Source organism: Lipomyces japonicus, assembly GCF_038497905.1.
Source record: "Lipomyces japonicus strain CBS 7319 unplaced genomic scaffold V1514scaffold_12, whole genome shotgun sequence".
NCBI lineage: Eukaryota > Fungi > Ascomycota > Lipomycetes > Lipomycetales > Lipomycetaceae > Lipomyces > Lipomyces japonicus.
In genome coordinates, this window is record NW_027117824.1 from 34,952 (window position 1) to 58,557 (window position 23,606).

Genomic DNA, 23,606 nt, shown 5'->3' on the forward strand with positions numbered 1-23,606 from the left:
TTATTTTCTATAAACAGGTCCATTTATTGATTTTTCCCATTTTTTTTAAAAAAAAATACTCATGAATAAATTGTAACGGTATCATTCACATATTCGCCAGTGAGAAATTTATTTCAACTGATATGGTATTATCATGTGTACAGGTATATATTTTAGCCATAAACATTTATAGTTAATCAAACCAAAAAAAAACGTCATTGATTAACATGGCAAATGAATAGAAGATGTCTGAGCGCATATGGAAAATTAAACACTGCCCATTTGGTGTTATTGAAGAATAAAAATAAAAGGGGAAAACCGCGTAGTAATGTAGTACATGCTTATTGATGAAGAGTAAACGGAAATTCCTCCACCGCAGAAAACATTAGGTTTGCCATTATGCAAATTTTCAATAATTAGATTCCGTTAGGTACATGTAAGAAAAAAACCAAAAAAATTATTTCAAAGTTGATTGCAAGTTTTTGCAGCTATTTGCCCTCATGATAAGATAATGCGGGGTAAAAGTACTGCGTGTAGAAATAATTTTTTTTTTTTATTTTCACAAGCAATGTGCTGTCACAATTACTGCGTGAATTAGTTAATTTTTGTTCATCAAACAGCAGTACATTACGAGATGTATCTATATCTTTATCAAGCATTGTCGTAGCTCGTGTTTGAGGCCGATTTAAGTCAGCCGCTAACACTTTTGACCATATATAATTAATTAATTCATTCGGGAAGTAAAAAATCAATTTACTAGATAGGCACGGGTCAGAAACAAAAAAGGGTGTAAACTGGATTGAATAAACGGCGGCGATCATTTGTTGTCCTGTGCGTGCTTAATCATTCAAAAAGTCAAATTATCCATCATCTAATCTGTTTCCGTACAATATACGCAATAACAGATAAATTGAGGCTGTCAACGTTGAAAAATAGCTCGATCGTCAAACAAAAAATAAGCGACAAAAAAATAAACATAAATTAAACACATAAATTGGATCTTAGATGCGGCAGCTGATTGTTTACAAATGACGTTGGTGCCAGTCAATACGCTTTGTCCTGAGACAATACTAGCGCGATCCTGCCACCGTTATATAGTGATTGTGATAATTCGTTTTATACTTTTTCCCCGGGTCAGAACATAAGGAATAAGAAAGCTTTTTCATTTGCATCCGAGGCCGAAGAGAAAAAAAAGGGTACATGGACTTTCTTTTGCAGATTCGCTAGAGTAAACGTGCCATATGTCTATATAACCTCGTCCTTGTCTCCTCGCCATGCTTGTGGAGGAAAAGCATGAGGTATACTGCAAGTGTCAACTGAATCGTGTATAATAGCGAGGACGATTATTTTCCATAGGTTATTTTATCATCCTTTGAGATCACCGTTTCTCATCTTTACAATGCGGAATTATATGCGAGTACTGGTCAACAGCCTGACCACGACTATTATTGTTTTTCTTTTTTTTGTGTTGAGTTTTAAGGACCGGTCATTGTCAACCGACAGCATCATCAAGTTTGCACCATGGTTTGATCCCGATTCGGTATATTTGCTGAGCGCAGACTTGCCATCTCGCCAGTCTCTTCGGTTCAAAATCAGAAGAAGTGTTAATGATGGTGATATTGTCGAGCACGAGTTCCCTGACACTGAAGTGATCGTTCCCGTTGATGATGATGTCGACGAGGAGGAAAAACGGAAGCTAATTCAACTGAACTTTGGGGAGGAAGTTTATGACCAAGACGCTGCCGTCAAATCAGTGTTTGACAGGGCTATTGGTCAGGATGCGCAAAAAACGAATCGAAAACGATCGATTCCCGTACAAGCGGTATTTGTTCAACCTAATGAGCAGCATGAGGTGGTTCAGATAACTGACCTTTTCGATGTTCACATCTTGGGAACTCAACCGAACGATTACGATATTGTTCTCTCTCTGGTTGTTGGTATTGTAGATCAACCCGAATCTACTGGTCAGTTGATTCTGCAACATGATGCAACGTCAGAAAAACGGATGCAAGAATTGAATGTTACGATTCTTGATGCAACACAAGATGGAAATAAGGACTTTGATAGGCTTAAGAAAGTTGTATTGGACGAGGTTAGTGGTTTATCTTTTGTTTATTTTTATTCGTTTTCATTAAATCGAACGGATCTAACTGGGTTTGTATAGGCAAGGTTGCTACCGGTTCATATAGTGAAATCGCAACATCTTTTATCGCCGTCACTGGATTTTTTGGTTTTGACCTCTTGTGGTGACGACACAATGCTTTTCTACAACGAGATCTCGAATGCTCTTTCTCTCGGGACTCGCGTGTCATGCATTGTTCGTGACCCGACACGTTGGAAAGGTGCATCCGAACTTACTAAATCGCTTGTTCGACGTTACGTCCTACTTGGTCTATGGTCTTTCGTACCAACGACACTGCAGGATCAAGAGTATATCATCAATCATTTCCCTTCCTTGCTTGAAGTTACGGAAAGGCAAGTCCGCATGTCGTCGAGGACCATTATCACGCCAATGATGTCATTCATGGCGCCCGTATCAAAAGAAATGGCTTACGAGCAAAATGATGTGACGGGCAAAAACCAGGCCGTTGTTTTGGGAGGCGACTTTTTAGATAATCATAAACACAAAAGACAAATTTACAAAGAAATCATTGAACAGTACGCGATTGACGAGCCTCAGATTAAAGCCGGCATTGTCGAATTATTGGGAACGGAGACAGTCCAGCATGACTTAATATTAAGCGTATCGAAATCGCCGTCTTATGGCTTTTCAATATCGTCGTTCACGTCATTGAGAATGTACTTGGATCGGGTTGCGAGTGCGAAACTAATTATTCCAAGTTCCACGCATTCGCCTCGGGTGGCAGAATTGGTGGCATTTGCTGCGATTTCTACAGGCAGGCCGATTTTTTTGGAAAACCGGGCGGCGTACGAGAGCCTGTACATGCGGTTTGTTCCTGAAGAAATGGTGTTGTTTGCTAGTCATCATAATGGAGATGCCGTTTCCGGTCCGCTAAGAGGATTAAATGAATTTGTTGAATCCACAACAGCATATAATCGTGCATTGGCAAGCGCAATTGCCATCAGGGATTCAACAGCGATCCAGAATAGGCTGACGATGAGTAACATTCTTGGCCTGAACCAATGAAATCACTCTTAGTATTGCACAAGTCCGTGACCGTGAAGTCCTGATTTAAAATGTGTTGTCACTCTTTGATATTTTGTTATAGTCGTTCTTTACAGGTTTTTATTGACCGATTTCTTTTATTTTTATTTAATTTTTTCATCCTGGGTATTTTTCACTGTTTTCTTTTAATCCGGAGTTTTTGGGCTTTTTCTTTTCCTTTTAATTATATGGGGTTTTATTTTAATAGCGGTGTACGAGTCGTATCTTGGATGATTTAATTTAATACAGAAAGGTTTTAACGCGTGTGATTAAATGAAACAATTTTGGTTTCCTGGGAGCGCGTTGGTGTTTTCGGTCGAGGAACTTGATATGTGAACAACGACGAACCTTGAACGAAAAAAAAAAAAAAATTGAGCATTTAAAAAAAAGCTCGTGGTGATAGTTGCGTGTAAACCGTTGTCGATTTTATATAATTTTTTTTTTTGCGCTGTCACATCTAGTTTGGCGAAATTAGGCGGGACAATAGAAGAATGAATGGAATTTCCAAAAAGGCAAAGCGCAACATTCCTTCGGACGCCAGTAATTTTGTATTTTTTTTTTTTTTTTTTTATGCAATTTTTTAAGGTTATACACGGAAAAAGCTCATGCACAGACCGGATTTCTTTGTAAATCAATACGTAAGCCAAACACGACAAAAGCCTGCAATCGAATGGTTTAACGATAACTCAAGCTCTGTATTTTTTTTTTATTTTTTATTTTTTTTTTTCGTTGCTGTTGTTGTTCGTTGTTTTAAAAAGGCCGAAAATGGTGGAGAAGGAGTTAGTTGCTTTGGCGACGGGGAATGTTGTGTTGTGTTCGCGACTTTTAGGTTTTGCCCTGATGGGCCCTGCGTGATCAACCCACAACAAACCTGACCTTCGACCACCACAAATGCTTCTTGGTTTATTTGTTTGTGCAGCAGTACTTTATCCCTCGACCATTGTGTGTCCATTTTTTTCGTATATCGGTATTTTGTAATATTAATTTTTTTTCTCCCCTCAGAAACACAGGTGTCGTCTTTTCGTTTGGCATTCGTCTTTGCACCTTGCATTTAAACATACCAACGCCAACTATTACTGCGACACGAAATGCCGCCTAGGCAGCAGCAGCAGCAGCAGCAGGCTCCAGAATCGTCTCGCGTGCTCGGCGAAATTACGAATACCCAGAACCAATCAATCGCGTCGCCATCGCCATCGCGATCGCCATCCGCAAAGTCGCCTGTCATCACCGGTCGCGTGTCGTCTGCAGTCCAACATTTTTCTCGCATGACCGGCAGCGCTGCAGGTTCAAAATCGTCGCGTAAGAGCAATCAAGCAGTACCTTTACCTCCACATCCGGTGCGACCTGCTCCGCCGCCTCCATCTTCGCCATTGCAATCGCGTCAAGAAGTACTACCGCATCAGTCATCATCATCATCATCATCATCGCCATCATCTTCCTCTACTTCTGATGTGGATGAGCTCACGTCATCGAGTTATGTGGACAAACGCGTGTCCCAGGTATCAACCGCCACCACAAACTCGTCTGGTTCTGGCAGCCACAAGCGCAAGACTCACGTCGGTCCCTGGCGGTTGGGTCGTACGCTGGGGCGTGGCAGTTCCGGCCGGGTCCGGCTCGCGAAGCATTCCCGCACGGACATGATGGCCGCTGTCAAGATTGTGCCCAAGTCAGCCGCGTTTGATGATGAACAGGAACAAGGCGGCAAGACCGGCAAGGACGCGGCCGGGTTGCCGTACGGTATTGAGCGCGAAGTTATCATTATGAAACTTATCGAGCATCCAAACGTGATGGGCTTATATGACGTGTGGGAAAACAGAGGCGAATTGTATTTGATCTTGGAATACGTAGAAGGCGGGGAGTTATTTGACTATTTGATCAAAAAGGGTCGGCTCGACGAAAGTGAGGCGGTACACTATTTTAGACAAATTATCTGGGGCATGGATTATTGTCACAAGTTCAACATTTGGTATGCTAATATCGAGGTTTTGTATCTGCCGTTATTATTTTTACTTACTTGCATTTTATAGTCACAGAGATTTAAAGCCAGAAAACTTATTGCTCGACAAAAACAGAAATATCAAGATTGCAGATTTTGGAATGGCTGCTCTTGAAGCCTCAGGCAAAATGTTGGAGACATCTTGCGGTTCTCCACACTATGCTAGTCCGGAGATAGTTGCCGTAAGTAAATATCGAAATTTCTACTTTGGCTATGTATGTTTAACTTGACAAGGGTAAAACCTATCACGGAGCTCCGTCGGACATTTGGTCTTGCGGTGTAATTTTGTTTGCACTCTTGACTGGTCATTTGCCATTTGACGATGACAATATTCGCAGCCTGTTAATGAAAGTGCAAGCTGGTAGATTTCAAATGCCGGCAGAACTTTCCATTCATGCAAAGGACTTAATCTGGCGTATTCTAAAGACAGATCCTAGCGAACGCATAACTGCTAGTGAGATTTTAGAGCACCCGTTGTTAAAAAAATATCCTGCAAAGAATGTGCCAGTTCAGGCTTCTGCTCCACCTTTGAGTGTCAACCGACCTGTTCAATCTTATGCGGATATTGACTTTGAGATTGTTAAAAATTTGCAGACTTTATGGCATGGTGAAAATAGGGACGTAATAATCCCAAAGCTGCTTCATGAAGAGTGAGTTTTTAGTTAAATTGGATCTAAACTCAAATTCTAACATTTTTTTTTAAAGGCCGAATGCAGAAAAGACGTTTTACTGCTTGTTGATGAAGTACAGGCATGATCATTTAGAAGATTCCGATACGAGTGCAAAATCGTCACCACAAAGACCTACTAAAAAGTCAGTTTCGAATAGTCGACTTGCCGGCACAAAGGGAAGATCACCAGCATCAGCTCGGTCTTCATCTCGAGGTTCTCGAAAACACAAAAAGACCAGCAGCAAAGGTTCAATTCTCTCGACTTCGTCAGCGAAAAAGAGAAACGTTGATTTCTCGCACGTTCGCAAAAAATCGCACGGTTCAGCATCATCGCTTAAATCTTCTGAAGGAATTAGCCGACGGTACGAAAGGGAGCCTGAACCACCATTGCCTCAATCCTCATCACTCTTAATTGCCGCTATCGATCAACTTACCAATTCACTAGCTGGACACAACTCACCGTCACCCTATCGCGTTCCGTCAGCATCAACAGTCCTTGAACCCAGCCAGTCATTGTCGTCATCTCCGCCATCATCTCTTCCTTCATCGCCAATTCTACCGGCGCATAACCGTAGTGGATATGAAGTTAGATCTGCAAAGGAAGCCAAGAAAGCTTACATGCTAGATTTGCAACTGGATAATGAAGAGGAGCGAATTCGCAAAGTATCGACAGAGTTTGCTGCATCAATCTGTGAACGCGCGTTTAATTCTTCTGCGGCTTCAAGTGCAGCGTCTTCACGATTATCTTCCAATGCTTCTACCGGAACCACGATTGCACCATCTACTGCGCGTACTTCAGTTGCTACGAATTCATCTCCTGCACTGCCACAGTTATCATTTGAACCAATTTCTTCAAGCGTGTTTGATGACGTAGAATTGAAAGATGAGTGGGTTAAGGAATTTGAGCAATACCTTAATGACAATGGAAAAGTTTCGCGTGATTACAATGGGTTAGTGCAAACTAAAGACAAGAAAAAGGAAGAAGAGGTCAAGTTGAAAGCAGATGACGGCAGGTTTGTGGATGCCGATGAAGCTGGCATGGAAAAATTTGCGACCGAGATTGAAAACTTGTTGAACACGCCGCCGGTATTGAAGCGCAGGTCGACAACAAATTTGACGGCGACGTCCGCTTATGGTTCTGCTCAGCAGAGATACTCTACTCGCACTACCACTAGCACTAACTCAAGCATCAAGCAAGAGACTTCGAAGTTAAGGATTGCCAGTATTGTGAGTAGTGACAGCTTTTATGCACCATCTACGAAGAAATTGTCGACAGCCACACGGACGACTGCGAAATCGCAAGACAGACAGGTATCTGTTGCAAGTACGATATCAACAGCTTCAACTACTAGGCATGTTAGTGTGACATCTGCGATTCCCAGCACGATTGCTGAGGACGATGAATTAAAATATTTATCATTCACGACAATGGCAACTCCAAACGTACCGCAGCCAAGTTTTGAAAGAAACAAATCGATTTTGACAAGGCGGGTGAGTGTGGAACAGAAGCCGTCCATGATTTTGCCATCCGAGTCTGTCGCACAGGCACGACCAAAATCACAGTACAAGGCATACTCGCCTGTTGTACTTGATTTTCACACACAGAAATATGAAGAACAGCCATCGGTTGAGATTCCGGTGTCTTCCAAATCACCACAGCAGCGTCCGATATCCAAAGTATTTTTTGAACCTGTTCCGGTAACCGGTTCAACCGCAAGTTCAAAGCAACAATCAGGACGACAAACGCGATGGGCCAAGTTGCAAAAGCATTTAACCCCCAAACGCGTGGCGCCTCAGGCGCCGAACACGAAACGGCAACTTAAAAACAAGATCAAGAATAATGATAATAAGAACAAGAAGAAACGAGTAAGCAATATATTTGAAGGTATCGTGCCACCACCATTCACGTCATCACAACCGAAAAGAAGCTGGTTTGCTAAAGTTTTGAATGGAATTGTTGTCAAGTCATAGGACAATAATATGGAGGAAATGTAATTTAATGTCGAATAAACTAAAATTGTTTTTTTTTGGTTATTTGGTTTTTTTTAATTGGGAAAATATTAATGACATGTTGGTGTATAATACCTGTAACTAGTGGTTTTATTTATTTTTATTTTTTTTTTCTTGGACGAAATTTTTTATATAACGTAAGATGTTTATGAATGTGACATGTTGTTTTGTGAAGTAAAAGAAAATTCGATTCTACCCTTTAACAATATTACGCTATAGACATAAAAAAACACGACAAGTAATGTTTTACAAATATATATAAGTATTAAAACAACACAATGGTAAAAAAAAAAATTAATAATAATAAACATTTATTATGTTTGATTGAAAGCTTAATTACTCAATTGTGAAATTATCAACCGTAATCCTGAGGTCCTTTTCGAATGGCACCGGTTCGCCTGATTCGACATCCACCACGTCGGTCAAGTTAATATTAGCAAACGGCGAATCCTTGGTGAACGAAACCTTAATAGGAAAAAATTCATCTTCAGCTTCCGCCTCGGCCGAAAGGTCAAAACTACCGGTGGCGGTATCGGTTTCGGAAGAGATCGTACCAATGTACCACACAATATGATCACCTTGGTGATCATATTCAGATTCAGAATTTACTTCTGCAATTTCGGACAAGATTGGGATCGTGACCGTGACGTCGTGCAATACCACTTCAGGTTCTTGTAATTCATATTCGATCGTGAGTTGATACGATCCGGTACCGGAAGCTGAAAGCCAGCATGTGAAGCTTAATGGTACAAGACTGGAGTCATCACCTTTGCTAGCCAGGCGCCAACGCAAAACGCCGAGTGGGTTATTGTTGGATGGGAATCCACGGGTTGCATCTTTAAGACCAATTGTTTTGCTAGAATTAAACAATGCCTTGTCGACATTAGGATGAGTCTTGAACGGAGCTAGCGAACCGGGAATGTCAACCGCCAACCTAATTTTAGACAATGACGGATCAGCCACGCGCAACTGCAAGTCACCTTTGACTTCCACGTTCTGAACCGTTCCGTCTCTTGAAATGGCGCCGCTAACCGATTCAACAATGCTAACCAAAATACCGTCGTTGTGAGGCACGTTTGGAGATGGTGATTTGGCCGGTCCAGAATTAATTGCAGCACCAGCCGCGGCGGTATTACTGATTGATTGTTGTGGCACAAGAGGTTCTGGTTCCTCAATTCCGATCTCTTCCCGAACCGTTTCATACGCCTCAGTAGCCTTAGATTTCTTGCTCAATTGCATGCCCTTGCCACGCGGCAATGTCTTGACTGGCCGTCGAGATTCTTCATAGTCATAAGATGATTCGGCAGATAACGCGGCAGCGGATTGAGCAGCAGTAGCGTATTCGCTTGGACTGGGGAATGATGAACTGCGAGAATTATTATTCAAAAGTCCTCTCTTGGCCTGTTCTCTACGTTGAATATCGAATTGCTTCGCTCGCCGTTTGCGTTCCTCATTGGCTTCAAGTTCTTTGTTCTAAAAACAAAAAAAAAAAAAAAAAAAGTAAATAATTAAAGCCAAAAAAACAAGAAAACTGTTGTGAACTTACTCTGGCAATAATTTCTTGAATCTTTTCCTCATGACTGTCCATCTCAAGGTTGGTTTTGATCTGAGCTAATGTAAGATTTTCTCTATAACCCAATGCAACAATCTCATCAAAAGCACTAAGCAATTCAAACGCATTGTTTAAAATTTCTCGTTCATCAGCAGACTTGCAGATTGAAGTAACAACTTGTGAAAATAATTGCAACGTGTCAATGTCTTGCAAAATATTGGATTGACGGTTCGTGATCAGGACCATGTAAAGTTCTTCCAATGGCTGATAAACATACCGCACGTTGTCGTCTTCAACTGTCGTATGTTGCGTGCCTGAATGTGTCAATTTGGGGAATGCGGCCAAGAGTGCTTCGATTCGAGATTTTGGTATGTCTCTGAATTGTCGCGACAGCACGGCCTTGCCGGCTCGAGTACACACCGACGCAGCCAACACAACCTAGAAATATCAAAATAAACGTAGTGTTCAAATTTAGCAGTTGCAAGTACAATACAATTGAAGATGACAGCAGCCACCAAACTTACCATTGCTTCTGAATGTTTTTTTTTAAAATGAAAAAGGCTGCTAACGAAGGTTGCTGGTTGTCTAGTACAAAGCAGGGATGCGCTTCACCAGGTTGAGCCCACACCCCTGCCCTAACAATGCCGCCAACATTCCACAGTAACAGCATAAAAGGGCAAACTGCTTTATTGATATACAGTATTTCCAACCAGCCTGAATCATTCGAACAGGTATTCGTTCGATGTGGTGGCATACCAATTTCAAGTGAACACTCAGCCTTTTATCAAATCTTATTTTTTTTTTAACGGTAAGTCTTGAGATCGACTAATTTTTGTTTTAGGAGCGGTTTTAGTGAAGGTTTAAGATGTCGACGGTGGCCATACCGTCTGGGGCAAGCATTGTTAAAATTTCAACTGTTCAAGAAGAGCGCATGGATCTAGATCATTCTGATATTGAAATGATTGGCCTAGAAGACGATCAGGTTGATGATGAGATGCTTTTGGATGAGGATCAATCCTTACGTGTGACCGATTCACCAGCAATCCTGAACATGGAAGACGAAGACGCAAGCGCTGACACCGAGTCAGTCAAGCAAGACGAGTTGCTCTTGCAACAATCACGGGGCCAGTCTGTTGAACCCACTTTAATTGTGGAAGAAATACATGATGTTCACGATGATGCTGAAGGTGAGGTAGGCGACAAGCCGGGCTTGATCACCAAGACTGAAGTTTATTCTCATCTTGATCGGGTCAAAGAGCTGGAGCCACAAGAAAACGAAAATGACGAAAATGCAGAGGACGTACATGAGAAAGAAAGGTTTCGGAAAGATGAAACGAGGCAGGAGCTGACTGAAGAAACTCAAGATGAGCTGGTTGAGGTTAATGAGGATGAGTTGCAACTACAAGAACAACAGGCTGAAGAAGTCTTGATTGTGGAACACACGGTTGAATTGTCTGACGTTAAAGTTGATTTCCCTAATATCGGCGTGATTTTGCAATTTAACCAGTCCAATTACGTTCTTGTTTCTGCGGATTCGACGAACCAGCTGGTTGACGTTGTCTCAAATGAACCTCTTTTGGAAGATTACACTGTGCTTTCGAGACCATTAGAAACTTTTTTCTCCATTCTGAGAAGTATTTTTGTAGATCAAGTTTCTGATGATGTCGAGTTAGCATTAAATCTCTCTTTAGTTGGTCTTTTTATTTCTGAAGTATTAAAAAAAAAAAAATTATATTTTGAACACAAGAAGTCTAACTAGAGTATAGGATAATATCTATTGTTCTGAAGTTACTTTTTATGATTTCGTCAGTCAATATGCAGGCTTGAGTACCAACGACAATGTTGATGGAGGCCAAACCCCGTTAACGGTCGAACTTACCATACAAACAAGATTTATTAACAGGTTTAATCATATTTCAGCTCTTATTGGAGAAGGTCATGGGTTTGTCAAATTGAGCCAAGAAGATGAATTATCAAATCTGGCGTACAATCATCAAGTTTTAGAGAGTGGGTCGGATGACGGTGATTATGATGGTACTACAGAGGAAGCGGACGACGCACATGTGGTAGTTACTGCAACTGCTACCGAAGAAAGCGAGGAAGAGGGGGAAGTGTCACAGGCGGTTAAACCCGAACTAACACAAGCAACAGAAGAGAAGCCAGTTTTGCAGGATGTCAACGAAGCCGCAGTTGATACTAGTGTCGAGGAAGCGGAAAAAATTATTGACAATCAAGGTACGGTTGGTTTATTATTATTATTATTTCGGCTATATTATGATTGCTTACATGGGTTTAAGACGGAAACGTGGTTGAAAAGTCATTACCATCGTTGGCTGCCTCAGGAGATCAAGCCAGAGTGAGCAATGAATCAGTATCGCCGAGTGCTGGTAAAATTGAGGAAAAATTTGCCAAGCGTGGGCTAGAAAGGGCCGATGAGGTCAATTTGAGTGAAGGTAAGATATTTTTACTATTTTGGATTGATCTATATAGAGTGCGTCTGACTAAATTAATATGTACATATAGCTGGTATTAAACGTTCCAAGACAGAAACATGATGACTGAATATAAAATTTCTTTTTTTTTTTTTTGGATTGGGTTTTGTTTTAATATCCTTCCGAAGCTTACTAATGTTGTCTATCATCTGAGGATGAGCAGAGGGTCAATCGTATTTTACAACAGGTATAAATTGCGGGAGTTTTTCTCCAGAGGCAAGAAGAACAAATTTTGCATTTTCAATCCCGGGAAAACGATTCGATTTTATGGTATATTGTTGGCCGGGCGTTTGGTTTTGAATATTTTTTTATTTGTTTGTTTTGTAAAAAAGGAGTTTATTGATTCTGAGAATTTTTTTTTTTTTTTTTTTTCGTTGTATGTTTTTTTTTCAAATTGCTTAATAAAAAGTGTAGCCAGCTTTTATTTTCACCTTTGCAACGCGTGACCGTCGCGTGGCGACGATTAAAGTTTGCTGCGTCTCCTTTCTTCGCTATTTTCCTTATAAAAGCCATTGGGATTTATATATATAATATTCCCCGGTTTTGTGTATATTTTGCCTCAACTACTCAGTTGCAAGTATTTGATACTGGTTTTCTTTGTGGTCTTTTTTTTCTTTTTTTTTTACCATTTTACCTTGATCATTCGTTTAATTTAATTTCCTTGGGCGAAAGAATCACGATTTCAAAAAGGTTGCGATTTGATTTATTTATATAGACCGAGACGAAAAGAAACCAAAACCGAAAGAAAAAAAAAACAAAAAAAAAAAAAGAGAGAAGCAAACAAAGGAGGAATTAAATATTTTTTTAAAAAATTTTCAAGATGCTGCTACCGTTGGAAGACAAATACATTGGCCTTGGTCTTGCTATAAGCAGTAGTTTGGCTATCGGTACGTTATTGATTGATTTGTTTGTTTATTTTTATATTAATAGATCATAGGTACAAGTTTTATCATAACAAAGAAGGTAAAAAAAGATGTTACGGGGCAACTAAGGTCGTATACCGTATAGACAAAGCAGCTAACAACTATTAGGGTCTGATGGATGCGTCTAATAAGCATGGATTTGAAGGCAATGGGTATGAATATTTAAAAAATCCAATTTGGTGGGGCGGAATGATTACTAGTAAGTCCTTACAATTTTTTTTTTTTTTTTTTTTTTGAATGCACATTTTGAATTGATGTTGAATTAATATTTTTTTTTTGTTTTTTCTTTTTCAGTGGTTATTGGAGAAATTGCCAATTTTGCAGCTTACACGTTCGCTCCACCGATTCTAGTCACTCCTCTTGGTGCTCTCAGTGTCTTGATTGGGTATGCCTTTTTTTTTTCTTTATTTATTTATTTATTTTTTTTGGTTCGTGACAAGATGCTAATCGAGAAAGTGCTGTACTGGCGGCCATATTTTTGAAGGAAGAATTAGGAGTTCTCGGGAAAATGGGATGCGGGATTTGCTTGATTGGATCCATAATAATTGTGTTGCATGCTCCTCCAGACAAGGAGATCAACACGGTTGATGAAATTCTCATGTATGCATTGCAACCCGGGTTTCTTTTATATTGCACCATAGTTACAATCTTTGCCATGGTCATGATTTATAAAATTGCTCCCCGATACGGGAATAAAAATCCGTTGGTCTACATCTCGATTTGCTCCACGGTCGGTTCAGTGTCGGTCATGGCTATCAAGGGGTTTGGCATTGCGGTCAAGCTTACCGTTGGTGGATCCAATCAATTTACTCATCCATCAACATATGTGTTTGCCATTGTCGTTCTTGTTTGCATCTTGACTCAATTGAACTATTTTAACAAGGCTTTGGATCAGTTTGAAACATCTTTGGTCAATCCAATTTATTACGTTACTTTCACGACATGCACTTTGGTCGCATCGGCCATTCTGTTCAAGGGATTCAACACCACCAGCGCAGTCAACACGCTCTCTCTTCTTTGCGGTTTCATCATCATTTTTGGTGGAGTTTATCTTCTTAATATTTCCCAATCAGAGTCAAGTCCGCATTCGACTAAGAACTTGCATCGAGCCATGACCGAAATTCCGATGGAGAATGGCATTGCCAGTATCCAAGCCAGGCGGTCCATCCAAATTGGTCGGGATAGTTTCGGCGTGCATCGACGGAGTAACTCGTTGCGGCAAGAAGCGCGGTTGATTGGAGATTATGAGGAGCAAGGTCTTGGACTCACGCGACTGGATGAAGATCTTGCCGGTGGATCGGATGAGGATGAAACCGAATTTGATACTTACACCAATACGATCAAAAATTCTGGAAGCATCAAGAGTCGCATTTCAAGTGAATCATTTGAGAACCCGTATAGAGCTCATTATGATACTCCAAGAGGCTCGAAACATACGTTTTAATCGATTGATAGACCTTGAATGAATTCCAGTTTAGAGTCTTGGTCAGTTTGGTAATTGATAGATTCGATTATTTATTTTTTTTCTTTATTTATATTTTTCATGGTCTGCTTCAGTTTGGACACTTTGTGTGCGGGTTATTAAAGGGCGTTATCTATCTTATAATTTTTTTTTTTACCAAACTTTTAAGCAATAATCTGATTTTGCATTAAACGAAGGCATAAGTATATATAAAACCATATATAATTGTTTGTGTACCTTAACTTGGATGGCAAGACCTGGGGCGTCTTTTTTTTTTTGTAATTTGATTCTGACGTTGTCTTGTATGAAGACTTATGTAAATTTACAAATATATAATCTTTGTTTCTTAGAATTAAATGAATACACAAAAAGTAGGACCTTGTTGTTTTGTACCCTGTTTTACTGCCATGTAGGGCAAATTTTTCAGTCCGGGTAAGTATCAGATGTATATTTTAATTTTTTTTTTTTAGCAGACTTTTGAATAAATTTTTTTCTTCTTTTTCATATAGGATAATAAATGGCTCAATTCCAAGTTGAATTGAGTTGAAGTTATAGGTATGTTGATTTTAATTTTACTACTTGAGAGTTCAAAAAAACAAATTATCATTCATAAGGTCAATATTTTTGCTGGCTTGCAAATGTATTCTAAAATGATGACTCCTTGTCGCCCCAGTCATAAGCCTTTTAAGGCTTTTGATGATTCGACTCCATTAGCCAAACTCAAACGGAATATCTGATTTAGAAAAGAAAAAAAAATATTCCTTTATTGAATTTGATTTTTTTTTTTTTTTTTTTGCTCTTTTAATTGCTATTACAGTTATTAACTTTAGTGTTGTATAGACTATCATTCCTCGTTCAGAGTTGAAGGCAAATTGTTTTTTTTCTCTTGTGCATTTTTGAGGCATTTTTTAAGGTACCTTAAAATTTTTTTGTTTAACGTAAAAATGACGTTAAAGTCTTTTTAAATTTATTTTTTTTTTTTTTTTTGGCATAGTATGATGTTTTACTATCAAAATTTCGAATGCTGTTGACAAGGGCTTGTTGGAAAAGAATAATTTTTTCTGATCTGTTTTTGCTTTTTCAAGCATGTTTTTTTTTTGTGTGCTTTATTTGAAATATAGCTTTATTTGAACTATTTTGTTAACAAAATTGTAGATTGAAGTTTTTGATTTTTTTTGCCATCGGTATTTGATTTTAAAAACTTGTAAGTACCAACCTTTTTTTTTTTTCAAAAAAAATTTCGACAGGTTATGACTTAAATGATGAGACAACAATTTTCTTATTCCATGCTAATCATGAAATACAAATGATTCTAACCCAATATTCGATAAGATACTGTCTGATATATATTCATTATTGTCTCGAAATTACATGTTTACTATTTTCACCACATGGATAAAATTTTATTAAGCTGACATTTTTTTTTTTGAATTCTAGCTACAAATAAAATCAAATTTTTTTTTTTTATTTTTTTTTCTGCATGTATGCTTTCAAAGGGATTTTATAGAATGGCATCATCAATTACTCCTGTTAGTTCGCAACGTGCGAGTGAACTTGCGTCCAACTTGGCTGGCATCAAAGATCGGGTTGCGTCTGCCGCAGCTCAAGCGGGACAGACCGGGCCTCGGTTGGTTGCCGTGTCCAAGTTAAAGCCGGCGGAAGACATATTGTGGCTTCATTCGTCGGAGCATCAAGATCATTTTGGTGAAAATTATGTGCAAGAATTGGTTGACAAGGCAGCAAGGTTGCCTGATTCGATTCAATGGCATTTCATTGGCACGTTGCAAACTGCCAAATGCAAAACCTTGGCCCAAATTCCGAATCTTTATGCTGTCGAAACCGTGGAAGCTGAGAAGCGAGCCAAAAAATTAAACGACAACCGGCCGGATGGGTTTCCAAAATTGAACGTGTTTGTGCAAGTCAACACTTCTGGAGAGGCAGAGAAATCGGGCGTGACCGGTAACGAAGCTGTGGAGTTGGCCAAGTACATTGTAACCGAATGTCCTCGACTGAGGTTTAAAGGCTTGATGACGATCGGTTCCAAATCTCAATCCGAGGCCGCTGCGGATGGCATTGCAAACCAAGATTTTAAAAATTTGGTTGAAATCCGGGACAAGATTGAAACCCAATTACGATTGACGGGTTTGGAATTGAGCATGGGCATGTCTGAAGATTTTGAAGATGCGATTCGGCAGGGCAGTACGAACGTTAGAGTTGGCTCCAGCATTTTCGGAGCCAGAGCCCTCAAGGATGCGTCATGAATTATTTTTTTTTTTTTTTGGTCAAGTTGACATTTGCATTTGTAAGGAGTTATTGTGTTACGGCGTGTTGAGGCATATTACGTTTTTTGTTACTATATATACATACATATAATGTTCTTTTTTTAAGCTGCCGTTGTTAGTGCTTGAGTATCTGTAATTCCAGATTTGCCACCGATAAACCATGTCCGCCGGTCTTCACTCTTGCCTTGCTTGTCATGAACACGGGACAACAAAAGCGAAGTGCGTTCCGGGAATGGCGGCATTTCATCACAAACAGTGCGCAAAAGGTCGTCCGATGGTTGCGTGGCTAATGCCAAGTATTCGCATGCTCGTTGTTGAAGTTCGGCATCTAATGATCGCGAATGGAATTCAAACAATTGTAACAACTGAGGCTTAATCTCCGGAAACAAGTTAACAAACTTGATAAACGTCGATAACAGCAACGCTTTAGTAAATTGCGAGCACGACGGGAATTTATCGTTTAACACCAAAAATTGCTCGATCGGGGAACATTGTGGCGTGTCTGCAATCAAATGCCCAAATTCACCAAGCACGTAGCCGCCGATTTTGACCATGGCTTCAAAACATGTTGGATTTTTAAGGTATCGAAGTACCGTGTGCGCAGCGTACGGTTGCAAGTCTTCATTGTTGATCACAATTTGCACCGCGCGTTGCCAAACTTCGTCCGAAACATATTCACCCGCTATCGAAATCAAGCGAAGAATTGTATCAATGTACCATTTATAATCAGACGCGTGCTTTTCAGTCAAGATTGCAATCTTGATAACCATGTCCTCTCGAATTGCATAGTCGGCAACTTCAAGGTATTTTAACAACTCGGCCACGATGACGGAAGCGCTAAAGTAATCGCACATGCTGTACAATAGATCTAAACCTTTCCGTCTAACGGAAATGTCGCGATCCCGAAGAGAACTTAAAATCGTATTCTGGTGCTTGCGAATCGGCGTTAGGTCCTCAGCTCGAGCAGCAAGATGTGCCATGGTATCTAAACCAAGATACCTAAGATTTGTTTCCTTGGATGAAATAAACACTCCCAGTTTTGCAATAACTTGATCCATCATTGACTTGGCAACATCAATATGGATTGCCAAATTGATTGCTTCAAATAACACCGCGTTTTGAGCGTTTGACTGTTGAACGTTGCGTGATGAGTCTGATGCTTCATCAAATATTGATTGAAGCACATCAAGCAATGTCGCAGTAACGTCTGAATCATCTGGAGGTGGAGGTGGATAATACTGCAGCAGTCTCAATAACTTTACTTGCAACCATGGATTAGGAATCCTATAATACAAATAATCACTTGCCACAAAACGATCAATCAGTAATGTTTTCAATCGCATGACTGCCTTTGCATAACAATTTTGGTATTGGTCCGGTCGATCCTGGGCAAGTGCCAAGACAAGCGACCCGACCGACGTGACCACGCCGAGATCGGGATCACCCAGCAACGATATGATCCTGCTTGCCCACTCTGCCTGAACGCAACTGGGATACTTCCTGTAAAGACGAAGCAACGTGAGTGCTGCCTTTTTTCTAACAAAAATTTTTGAATCTCTTCATGTCGATCGAGTGGTTAGCAGAATTGAAGAAAAATGATATTTTGAGTTGCACGTACGGTGAAACCAATAATCGATGAACGTCAGTACTTAACGCTTCAGCCATTTCCTTGCCACCGACATTAGCAATCGCATGCAATGCCAAGCAATTGAACAATTCATTGTGATCATTTAAATCCTTTCTGATGGAATTGACCACAAGATTAATCAAATCATGATTTTCATTAAGCAACAAGCTAATGGCAAGATAACCAATCTGCTTTTCTGAATACTTATGCGAAGCTATTAGATTGAGAGCTTCAAGATGGCCAAAATCAATGTTCCAGCCTAAAATGTATATATACAGAAGCTTGCAAACGTATTTTTTCTTTTGGTAACCATTTAGATTTGAATCTAAAACAAACTTGTTGATCAACCCAGCACAAACGCAAACAAGCCAAACGCACAATTATTAATCACCTTTAAATTTTTGCCTGCAAGTCGCTCTTAATAAGACTCATTCGAAAAAAAAAAAAAAAAAAAAAAAAAATAACTTGACCTAGAACCATACCTGATATTGGCAAGCTCCTTGTTAATCCGCCTTTCTTCCAATTCACGAGCTCGGGCATTTCTTAGATCGGCAATGAACTGAACCAGTCCTGCATCATACGATTAGACACACTTCAACCACAAGCTTGTTTGTAAACCTTCGCCAAGTTACCTCTCATGGACGACATCGTGGGTACGAGCGGTAAGTTCCACTTCTCGCAGCCTACGACGTGATTCTCAGCAGCAGCTTGTCTATTATGCGTTGCGTTTGCTATTTAGCGGGCCCGCGGGCGCCGAACCTCCATCATGTCGGTGCCCTAACCCCGGTGGTGAAGTCGTTCAATTCACTAGCAACAGTCATAAACAAGTGGACCGTCTGCACGGAACAATTGCATAGATAGACCTTGTCCATGTTTGCAGCTGGTCTCGTAAAGGCCCAGACAGGCATCTCGTGTTTGTATCAGTCCCGAGTGCTTGTGCGGTCGTCTGGATATCTTATCCAAAGCTGTGTGGACCGTGTCCCTGCGCAATCTCGTCGTAGCATTTCCGCCGCGGTCGCTCGCACAAGTCCAAGTATTCTTTATAAATCTCTGTCCACTTGCTTGCCCTCATCCCAACCCACCACTCTTAAGCCTTCAATTCATTCCAGATCTTTTTTACATTCAAGAAACATGTCGTTCGGTTCTGCTGCTGCTTCCAGGCTTGCCGGCAAGGTCGTTCTCATCACCGGTGCCTCTTCCGGTATCGGTCGGGCGACCGCATTTGAACTTGCCGATGCCAGCGGTGGTGAAATCACACTCGTTCTTGCCGCTAGACGCATCAATGCTCTTGTTAGCATTAAGGAGGTATTTTCCACGTTTTATTTTTATTTTTAATTCGAGTTACTGACACGCAGACCCACAGGAAATCGAAAAGACTTACCCAAAGTCAAAGGTTTACCCATTAGAGCTCGATGTTTCCAAGATTCCAGCCATCGATGCTTTTGTCGCCGGACTTCCGTCTGAGATCTCCAATATTGACATTCTTGTCAACAATGCGTAAGGTTTTTATTTTTTTTTTTTTAATATTTTGCCGTGAAGAGATGCTAATAGTTTTGCTAGTGGGATGGTCCACGGCACCGAGCAAGTCGGAGAGATTACACAGAGCGACATTGATATCATGTTCCAGACCAATGTATTTGGCTTGATTGCTCTTACTCAAAAGCTTCTTCCCGGATTTAAGTCTAGAGGCAAGGGTGACATCATTAACATTGGCTCCATTGCCGGTCGCGAGCCATACCCTGGTGGTGCTATCTACTGTGCCACCAAGGCTGCAGTGAAGTCGTTTACTGAGACTCTCAGAAAAGAGCTTATTGCTACTAGTATGATTCCAATTTGTTATTACATGCTTATTTTGTGGCTAAATGTCATGTAGGAATCCGTGTCATTGAAGTTGATCCCGGTCAGGTCGAGACCGAATTCTCTGTCGTCCGTTTCCGTGGTGACAAGAGCAAGGCAGACGCTGTTTACAAGGGAGTTGAGCCCTTGGTTGCTCAAGACATTGCCGAGGTTATTGTTTTCACCGTGTCTCGTCGCGAGAACGTTGTGATTGCCGACACTCTTGTCTTCCCCAGCCATCAGGTATGCTTTGACTACGCTATTAAATATTTTTTTTAAAATTATAATTCCAACTAACTGATTTTTTTTTTTAGGCATCTGCTTTGATTTTGCATAGAAATGTTTAACTGACTCAATAATAACTATAGACAATATTGGATTGTTTAAAATAAAGCTTAATTTAAAGTGAACTATCCAAATGGAGCACGTAATTAAATTCAAGGTATAATTTTGCAACTCCCATATAACTGATCCAATCTTTTAATTACTTTTAATCTTCACAATGATGCATGATTTTATTTTCATCAGGTAATTATTTCATTCATAAAAACATAATACAAAATTCAAACGAATGCCATACAAATATATGTACAAAAAAAAAACCATAACCACACTCCATGCCAACATAAAAATAGTTTCCAAATAAAAAAATATACAAGAGAAAAAAAAAAATATGTCAAGCTCAACTGCCAATGCTATCCACGAGTGCAAGCCAGTGATGATAGTCCAAGACTTTATTTATAAACGAGATTTGCACCATGCAAAATTGGTGGTGGTGCGGTTGCAAATCAAATCGTTCAGGCGCGTATATGATTATTAAAATTAACGGTGGTTTACTTGAAGTTGGTGAAATCAATCTCGCCATCCCTCTGGGAGTTTTCAGTCTCGGATCTTGAGCAGGTGCATTCATGAGCACGTCTCTTTCCGCATGAGCATGATGGACCGTCAACCTTGTTTTCGACCTCTGCCTTGGAGCACACGCATTCCTTAGCGGGGCGAGATCCGCATGAGCAGCGGGCCTCCTGAGCGCAAACGCAAGCGTCCCCATTAGATTTTCCACAGCAAACCATTGTTGATCTTAAAAAAAAAAGTAAAGATGCTGTCTTAAAGAGTAAAGATGTTGTCTTAAAAAGATTCTTGGATCGTAAGAGTGAACGCTCGGTGATATGAAAGATGTGGATGATGAACTAAAGTTGGACGATGTTGTCTTTATATATTCGGTTCAGGGGAAGCCAAACTGGTCATGTCCAAGCCAACCGTGGGGTTGGGGTAAGCTCTAATCAGGCCAGGAATTAGGCGCACGCTGATTGGCTAACTACAACTCAGCCAATCAGCGCGCGCGTAAACAAGGTCAGCCGAGCCAGGCCATGCCAATGCCAGCCAATCAGCGCGCTTGCATTAGGCCCGCCGGTTAGTCATTTGACTCGGACAGTGATCGAGTCATGCGGCGAAAGGCGCATGATCCGATATGATGTGAATTGATAATGGAGATTAAAACATGAGTGATTTGATTGGCCGGTTTCTGAATGCCCGAGCGTAAATAAACTCCACCTTGAGAAAACAAATGACGAGTCCAAAAAGAAATAAACATGAAGTACTGCTACAAATGCATGCAATGAACACGTCGTTTATATAATGTTGCTAACTAAAATTCTCTAATCATTCCCCCTTGCTAAAACGCCAACCAATTCCAATAGAAGTATAACAAACCCGCTCGATCATTTGTTCTTTATTTCATTAAAGAACGACTTGACATCTTGCTCGGACACAATCTTGCCCTCATCAGCAAATGGCTTTAAAAAACTGGACAGTTTTTCTTTGATCTTGTTGTACGCATATAACCCTTCCACCGCATCCAGATGAGCCATCGAATTTAATGCTTTCGTGCCTGCCTCAAAAAGTGAAGTTGTTTCATCTTCGTCCTCAGGTGGTTCATAAGTAACTTCTTGTTCTTTCAATACAGGAAATCGATCTAATGTCTTCAAGCAACTCTCACACCTGCAAATTTTTGTCCGAAAGCCTTCAATTAAAAATAGCGAAAATTCACCATCTGCAATTTTCGTTTTCGGTAGCGTGCAAATTTCTGGTTCTTCATTTATGGATGAAAGTATTGACGTTGTCGCATGAGCTGATGATGGCGATGTGGAAAATGAACTACTAGATAATCCATCTGATGTGACATTAACCTTTTTGACTGATTTTTTTAATCGATCCTCGTACCCGAGTTTCCTCTTTAAACCACCATGAAGTTCTATTCCTGCAACAGAGTGAACCACATCGTCAGGCTTTTCCTCCGCCGGCTTTCGAAAAACTGCATCCAAGGCTACACCCTTTTGACCTGCCCATTTGCCCAAAACAAGTTTATGCTTGTTTATACATTTCCAACAAATAAACGATTCAAAGTCGCCGTGATTTGGAAATCCAGGTGGGGACACATGGCCATCGTCATCAGAGTCGTCAGCTTCATTGTCAAAAGCTGACGTGGCGAAATCGATTTCTGCCAATTGAGAAAGCAAGTTTACTCCCGTAGGATGACCTTTAGGTGAATCTGGCGCCTTTGCTTGACTCTTTTTAACGTCTGAGGTTGAAAATGTCGACACGTCAACAGGGTACAACTTTACGCCGGTAGGATGACCAGCAGGTGAGTTCGGTGCTGCAGGGGCTGGTGTTGATTCATCTTGTAAAACTTCCTCTTCATCGACTTGATCAATATCCAACATGATGCTTGTAGGGTGTCCCTTTGGAGACGGCGGTGTTTCCTTCTTGACTTTCTCGAAATGCAATAAATCTTTCTCTGTAGGATGACCTTTTGGCGATGGCGGAGGGCTCTTAGAAATAGGTGGATAAGGCAGACCAAGAATACACTCTTCGTGAAACCAGTCTTCGTTACAGGCATCGCCAAGTAAGCATTGAAACATTGTCCCTTTTTCATTTTCAGGATCGTATGGTAGATCACAAGCACAAAACTTTCCATCAAAATTGTGACAATATCGATTAGTGGACGACGGAATATCCAAATTAGTAAAATTCTTCCTTAAATTGCATCCACCAAACGCAGGCATTCTAGTAGTGCCACAGTCACAAGTAAAGTTTCTCTTGTTGAAGAGCTCAACCAATTCATGATCCGAATGACATTGAATACTGCATGAATAGCAAACCCCTGATGACCTCTTCTCTTTTCCTTTACGAATGCAAGTTAAGCATGCATAAACTGGCTGCCTCAAAGGTCCGTCAAAATATGTACAATGCGTGGGATCGTATGGCAGAGCTTCACGGGCATCGTGCTCGCTGCAGAAGTCCGGTCAGTTTTACATTCAACGTATGAGAATCATTGTCGTAAAACTTACAGTTTCTCGTGACTTTCAATATAATCCAAGGCCGTAATTGAATCCGGACTTCCAGGACTGTCTGAACCCGACATGGCTTATTTATGCGTTGCGATCAGGTATGGATGGGCCTTAACTGAGATCACGCCGAACGCGCAACTGACTTGTGTTCATTGCAACGCGACATTTGTGCTAATAAAACAAAACACGTTACACGTTACGCGTTTGCCAAAAAAAAAAAAAAAAAACGCGTTCAGATGATTAAATTTTAACCGCGAAAAGCAA

The 23,606-nt window shown here is 40.5% G+C and overlaps 9 protein-coding genes across 9 annotated transcripts; 6 read left to right on the forward strand and 3 right to left on the reverse strand.

The window, feature by feature from the left end:
* Positions 1–1,378: 1,378 nt before the first annotated feature.
* V1514DRAFT_341876 (uncharacterized protein) lies at positions 1,379–3,127 on the forward strand (the record flags this gene model as incomplete). The annotated part of the gene is made up of 2 exons (XM_066929074.1): positions 1,379–2,071; positions 2,144–3,127. 2 exons carry the CDS (start codon positions 1,379–1,381, stop codon positions 3,125–3,127), a joined length of 1,677 nt encoding a protein of 558 aa, XP_066784207.1.
* Positions 3,128–4,233: 1,106 nt separating this feature from the next.
* V1514DRAFT_346884 (kinase-like domain-containing protein) lies at positions 4,234–5,795 on the forward strand (the record flags this gene model as incomplete). Its single annotated transcript, XM_066929282.1, has 3 exons — positions 4,234–5,111; positions 5,173–5,323; positions 5,376–5,795. 3 exons carry the CDS (start codon positions 4,234–4,236, stop codon positions 5,793–5,795), a joined length of 1,449 nt encoding a protein of 482 aa, XP_066784208.1.
* Positions 5,796–7,982: 2,187 nt separating this feature from the next.
* V1514DRAFT_291733 (uncharacterized protein) lies at positions 7,983–9,951 on the reverse strand. The gene is made up of 3 exons (XM_066925327.1): positions 9,898–9,951; positions 9,368–9,811; positions 7,983–9,294 (listed from the first exon to the last, which is right to left on the reverse strand). Exons 1-3 carry the CDS (start codon positions 9,898–9,900, stop codon positions 8,158–8,160), a joined length of 1,584 nt encoding a protein of 527 aa, XP_066784209.1. The 5' UTR covers positions 9,901–9,951; the 3' UTR covers positions 7,983–8,157.
* Positions 9,952–10,088: 137 nt separating this feature from the next.
* V1514DRAFT_328324 (uncharacterized protein) lies at positions 10,089–12,287 on the forward strand. Its single transcript, XM_066927152.1, has 4 exons — positions 10,089–11,084; positions 11,140–11,608; positions 11,671–11,826; positions 11,897–12,287. The coding sequence occupies exons 1-4, from the start codon at positions 10,239–10,241 to the stop codon at positions 11,926–11,928; spliced, it is 1,503 nt and encodes a 500-aa protein (XP_066784210.1). The 5' UTR covers positions 10,089–10,238; the 3' UTR covers positions 11,929–12,287.
* A 124-nt stretch (positions 12,288–12,411) lies between these two features.
* Positions 12,412–14,606, forward strand: V1514DRAFT_291737 (magnesium transporter NIPA-domain-containing protein). The gene is made up of 5 exons (XM_066925328.1): positions 12,412–12,752; positions 12,803–12,828; positions 12,897–12,987; positions 13,083–13,173; positions 13,245–14,606. Exons 1-5 carry the CDS (start codon positions 12,686–12,688, stop codon positions 14,230–14,232), a joined length of 1,263 nt encoding a protein of 420 aa, XP_066784211.1. The 5' UTR covers positions 12,412–12,685; the 3' UTR covers positions 14,233–14,606.
* A 735-nt stretch (positions 14,607–15,341) lies between these two features.
* Positions 15,342–16,637, forward strand: V1514DRAFT_328334 (uncharacterized protein). The gene has a single exon (XM_066927153.1). It carries the CDS (start codon positions 15,735–15,737, stop codon positions 16,509–16,511), a length of 777 nt encoding a protein of 258 aa, XP_066784212.1. The 5' UTR covers positions 15,342–15,734; the 3' UTR covers positions 16,512–16,637.
* Positions 16,579–19,095, reverse strand: V1514DRAFT_328335 (Clathrin/coatomer adaptor, adaptin-like protein). The gene is made up of 5 exons (XM_066927154.1): positions 18,792–19,095; positions 18,642–18,729; positions 18,551–18,564; positions 18,151–18,484; positions 16,579–18,089 (listed from the first exon to the last, which is right to left on the reverse strand). The coding sequence occupies exons 1-5, from the start codon at positions 18,805–18,807 to the stop codon at positions 16,634–16,636; spliced, it is 1,908 nt and encodes a 635-aa protein (XP_066784213.1). The 5' UTR covers positions 18,808–19,095; the 3' UTR covers positions 16,579–16,633.
* Positions 19,096–19,216: 121 nt separating this feature from the next.
* V1514DRAFT_328340 (uncharacterized protein) lies at positions 19,217–20,676 on the forward strand. The gene is made up of 5 exons (XM_066927155.1): positions 19,217–19,464; positions 19,523–19,656; positions 19,720–19,979; positions 20,033–20,238; positions 20,310–20,676. Exons 1-5 carry the CDS (start codon positions 19,291–19,293, stop codon positions 20,340–20,342), a joined length of 807 nt encoding a protein of 268 aa, XP_066784214.1. The 5' UTR covers positions 19,217–19,290; the 3' UTR covers positions 20,343–20,676.
* A 702-nt stretch (positions 20,677–21,378) lies between these two features.
* V1514DRAFT_24578 (putative zinc finger in N-recognin-domain-containing protein) lies at positions 21,379–23,557 on the reverse strand. Its single transcript, XM_066924765.1, has 2 exons — positions 23,343–23,557; positions 21,379–23,283 (listed from the first exon to the last, which is right to left on the reverse strand). The coding sequence occupies exons 1-2, from the start codon at positions 23,414–23,416 to the stop codon at positions 21,714–21,716; spliced, it is 1,644 nt and encodes a 547-aa protein (XP_066784215.1). The 5' UTR covers positions 23,417–23,557; the 3' UTR covers positions 21,379–21,713.
* Between the last annotated feature and the right edge of the window lie 49 nt (positions 23,558–23,606).

What these genes read in the sequence shown, in the direction of transcription:
- V1514DRAFT_291733 (XM_066925327.1), bottom strand. An exon ending in TTCAAGAAATTATTGCCAGA is followed by an intron (nt 9,295 to 9,367) that starts GTAAGTTCACAA and finishes TTTTGTTTTTAG; the next exon opens with AACAAAGAACTTGAAGCCAA.
- V1514DRAFT_328324 (XM_066927152.1), top strand. Translation starts at nt 10,239, where the DNA reads ATGTCGACGGTGGCCATACCGTCTGGGGCAAGCATTGTTAAAATTTCA. An exon ending in TTGGTCTTTTTATTTCTGAA is followed by an intron (nt 11,085 to 11,139) that starts GTATTAAAAAAA and finishes ACTAGAGTATAG; the next exon opens with GATAATATCTATTGTTCTGA. An exon ending in TGAGGTCAATTTGAGTGAAG is followed by an intron (nt 11,827 to 11,896) that starts GTAAGATATTTT and finishes ATGTACATATAG; the next exon opens with CTGGTATTAAACGTTCCAAG.
- V1514DRAFT_291737 (XM_066925328.1), top strand. Translation starts at nt 12,686, where the DNA reads ATGCTGCTACCGTTGGAAGACAAATACATTGGCCTTGGTCTTGCTATA. An exon ending in AAGCAGTAGTTTGGCTATCG is followed by an intron (nt 12,753 to 12,802) that starts GTACGTTATTGA and finishes AATAGATCATAG; the next exon opens with GTACAAGTTTTATCATAACA. An exon ending in GTTTTATCATAACAAAGAAG is followed by an intron (nt 12,829 to 12,896) that starts GTAAAAAAAGAT and finishes AACAACTATTAG; the next exon opens with GGTCTGATGGATGCGTCTAA.
- V1514DRAFT_328334 (XM_066927153.1), top strand. Translation starts at nt 15,735, where the DNA reads ATGCTTTCAAAGGGATTTTATAGAATGGCATCATCAATTACTCCTGTT.
- V1514DRAFT_328335 (XM_066927154.1), bottom strand. An exon ending in CATCGATTATTGGTTTCACC is followed by an intron (nt 18,090 to 18,150) that starts GTACGTGCAACT and finishes ATCGACATGAAG; the next exon opens with AGATTCAAAAATTTTTGTTA.
- V1514DRAFT_328340 (XM_066927155.1), top strand. Translation starts at nt 19,291, where the DNA reads ATGTCGTTCGGTTCTGCTGCTGCTTCCAGGCTTGCCGGCAAGGTCGTT. An exon ending in CTCTTGTTAGCATTAAGGAG is followed by an intron (nt 19,465 to 19,522) that starts GTATTTTCCACG and finishes GCAGACCCACAG; the next exon opens with GAAATCGAAAAGACTTACCC. An exon ending in TTGTCTTCCCCAGCCATCAG is followed by an intron (nt 20,239 to 20,309) that starts GTATGCTTTGAC and finishes TTTTTTTTTTAG; the next exon opens with GCATCTGCTTTGATTTTGCA.
- V1514DRAFT_24578 (XM_066924765.1), bottom strand. Translation starts at nt 23,416, where the DNA reads ATGTCGGGTTCAGACAGTCCTGGAAGTCCGGATTCAATTACGGCCTTG. An exon ending in ATTGAAAGTCACGAGAAACT is followed by an intron (nt 23,284 to 23,342) that starts GTAAGTTTTACG and finishes GGACTTCTGCAG; the next exon opens with CGAGCACGATGCCCGTGAAG.